Source organism: Buceros rhinoceros, unplaced genomic scaffold, assembly GCF_000710305.1.
Source record: "Buceros rhinoceros silvestris isolate BGI_N320 unplaced genomic scaffold, ASM71030v1 scaffold33626, whole genome shotgun sequence".
Lineage (NCBI taxonomy): Eukaryota > Metazoa > Chordata > Aves > Bucerotiformes > Bucerotidae > Buceros > Buceros rhinoceros.
Window position 1 is genome coordinate 19,258 of NW_010418673.1, and position 1,615 is coordinate 20,872.

At 44.8% G+C, this 1,615-nt stretch overlaps 1 protein-coding gene across 1 annotated transcript in view; it reads right to left on the bottom strand.

The window, feature by feature from the left end:
• Positions 1–1,295, bottom strand: part of GOLGA1 (golgin A1) — a 14,629-nt gene extending 13,334 nt beyond the window's left edge. The window contains exons 1-2 of the mRNA XM_010138634.1: positions 1,161–1,295; positions 163–253 (exon numbers count right to left, since the gene is read on the bottom strand). Of these exons, the coding sequence (XP_010136936.1) occupies positions 163–253; positions 1,161–1,295 (226 nt within the window). The remainder of the gene's footprint in view (positions 1–162; positions 254–1,160) is intronic.
• Between the last annotated feature and the right edge of the window lie 320 nt (positions 1,296–1,615).

Below are 1,615 nucleotides of genomic sequence, written 5' to 3' on the forward strand. Positions count from 1 at the left end.
ATCCGTTATCCTGGGTGCTATCTGGATGACCATCAACAAGGCTGTTACAAATTGATTTTCAAAAAAAACCCAACCCATGTATGTGTAATAAATTAGAACACTTCAGTTCAAACGAGAGTATTTCCTCAAGCAACAGGGGTTTATATGTATCAAGACACATACCAGACAACTTGAACTCCAGTTTTCTTATGTGTTCATTTCTTCTGAACAACTGGGATGAAAGATCCTCCCTAGAGCTGCTCCCATCCGAAGCCTTGGCAGAGAAACACCACTCGGTAACTTGCAACATTCAGAAAACGCGTCCCTGCCATACAGTAACTCTACAACACTAAACACCATCCCACCTAGGAATAAAGCTCCGGTTTTTCACAGGAAGGGGAAAGTAGCACTAGCACAGCACAACATGTGAAAAATGCTGAAGAATCAGAAGAGGGAGAGTGTAACTAGCCAGGTCCACAACGCTGGCCTGGCCCACGCGATACTGTGCTTTCAAAGGGTGGTACGGCTGAAAACTGCCTGGTCAAACTGATCAGAACTTGTTAAGTGCAAAAAAATTTCAGAAAAACTCTAATACATATCCACTGTAAAATGTATTTCAGCATCAGGAGCTCCCACTTTCTGCTGAACAGAACCGGAATTTCAGCTGAGCTTCAGAAAAACTGAGTTAAAACTCAGCTGTGTAAATAACTTCTCCATTCTACAGAACAATAAAGCGACTCTGCAACACGGCGGGTGCTGTCGGCTCCCACAGTGGTGTGACACGGTGTCTTAATCCAGGTTTTCAAAATACGAGAGCCCGAGGTGCCAGTGCATTATGGGGTTTCATTTAACCCCCACGCGCCGGGATTTACACCGCTGGCTTGAACAATGCTTCACAGCGAGAGCTTAAAACAGGCACTGGAGGAACTACAGTAGTTTTAAGTGCAAGAAAACTGCACACACATTCCCGGCAGTGACACAAACAGTTGGTTAACTACAAGTGTTTTCTCTTCACTATTGAAGTTTATTCAAGTTAATGATTCATTTACACATTAAGACACACACCTACAAAGACACTGCAACTCGTATTCCACTCATTCGCTAGATGGAAAGGCGGTACCTGTAAAGCCATGACACAAACCTGTCAGAGAAACCAAACCTCAAAGCCAGGTGGAACTTACAAAGTCATCTCCGGAGTCGGCTCCCACGGAGGTAATGGACTCCTTACTGACAGACCTGGGGATCCTGGCAGCTCCACCAGGGCGGGGAGCGATCGCTGCCTCCTCTGCAATCTTCTTCTTCAGTTTGGCAAACATTGTCCTGCTCTACAGTTCCGAAACACCCAGGTACTCCCAAAAGCCACTCCCTCCAGTATGTTCAAGATCTGACACTCTGTTTAAGGCTTCCAGATGCCGAGATTTAATTTTGTGCCTCATCCACTGTTCTACTGCATTTCTAGTTCCATTAAAGCCTTCAAAGCTCAACGGTACCTGCAAATTAAAGAGACAAGGTTTCCGCGCTAGAGATTTCTATCCGTATTAAACATTTAAAGGTAATTAAATGCCTTTTAATATCACACCTGTTACAACATGCTAATAAAATCGCCGCGCAGACCCCAAACCGTGACAGCAGCACG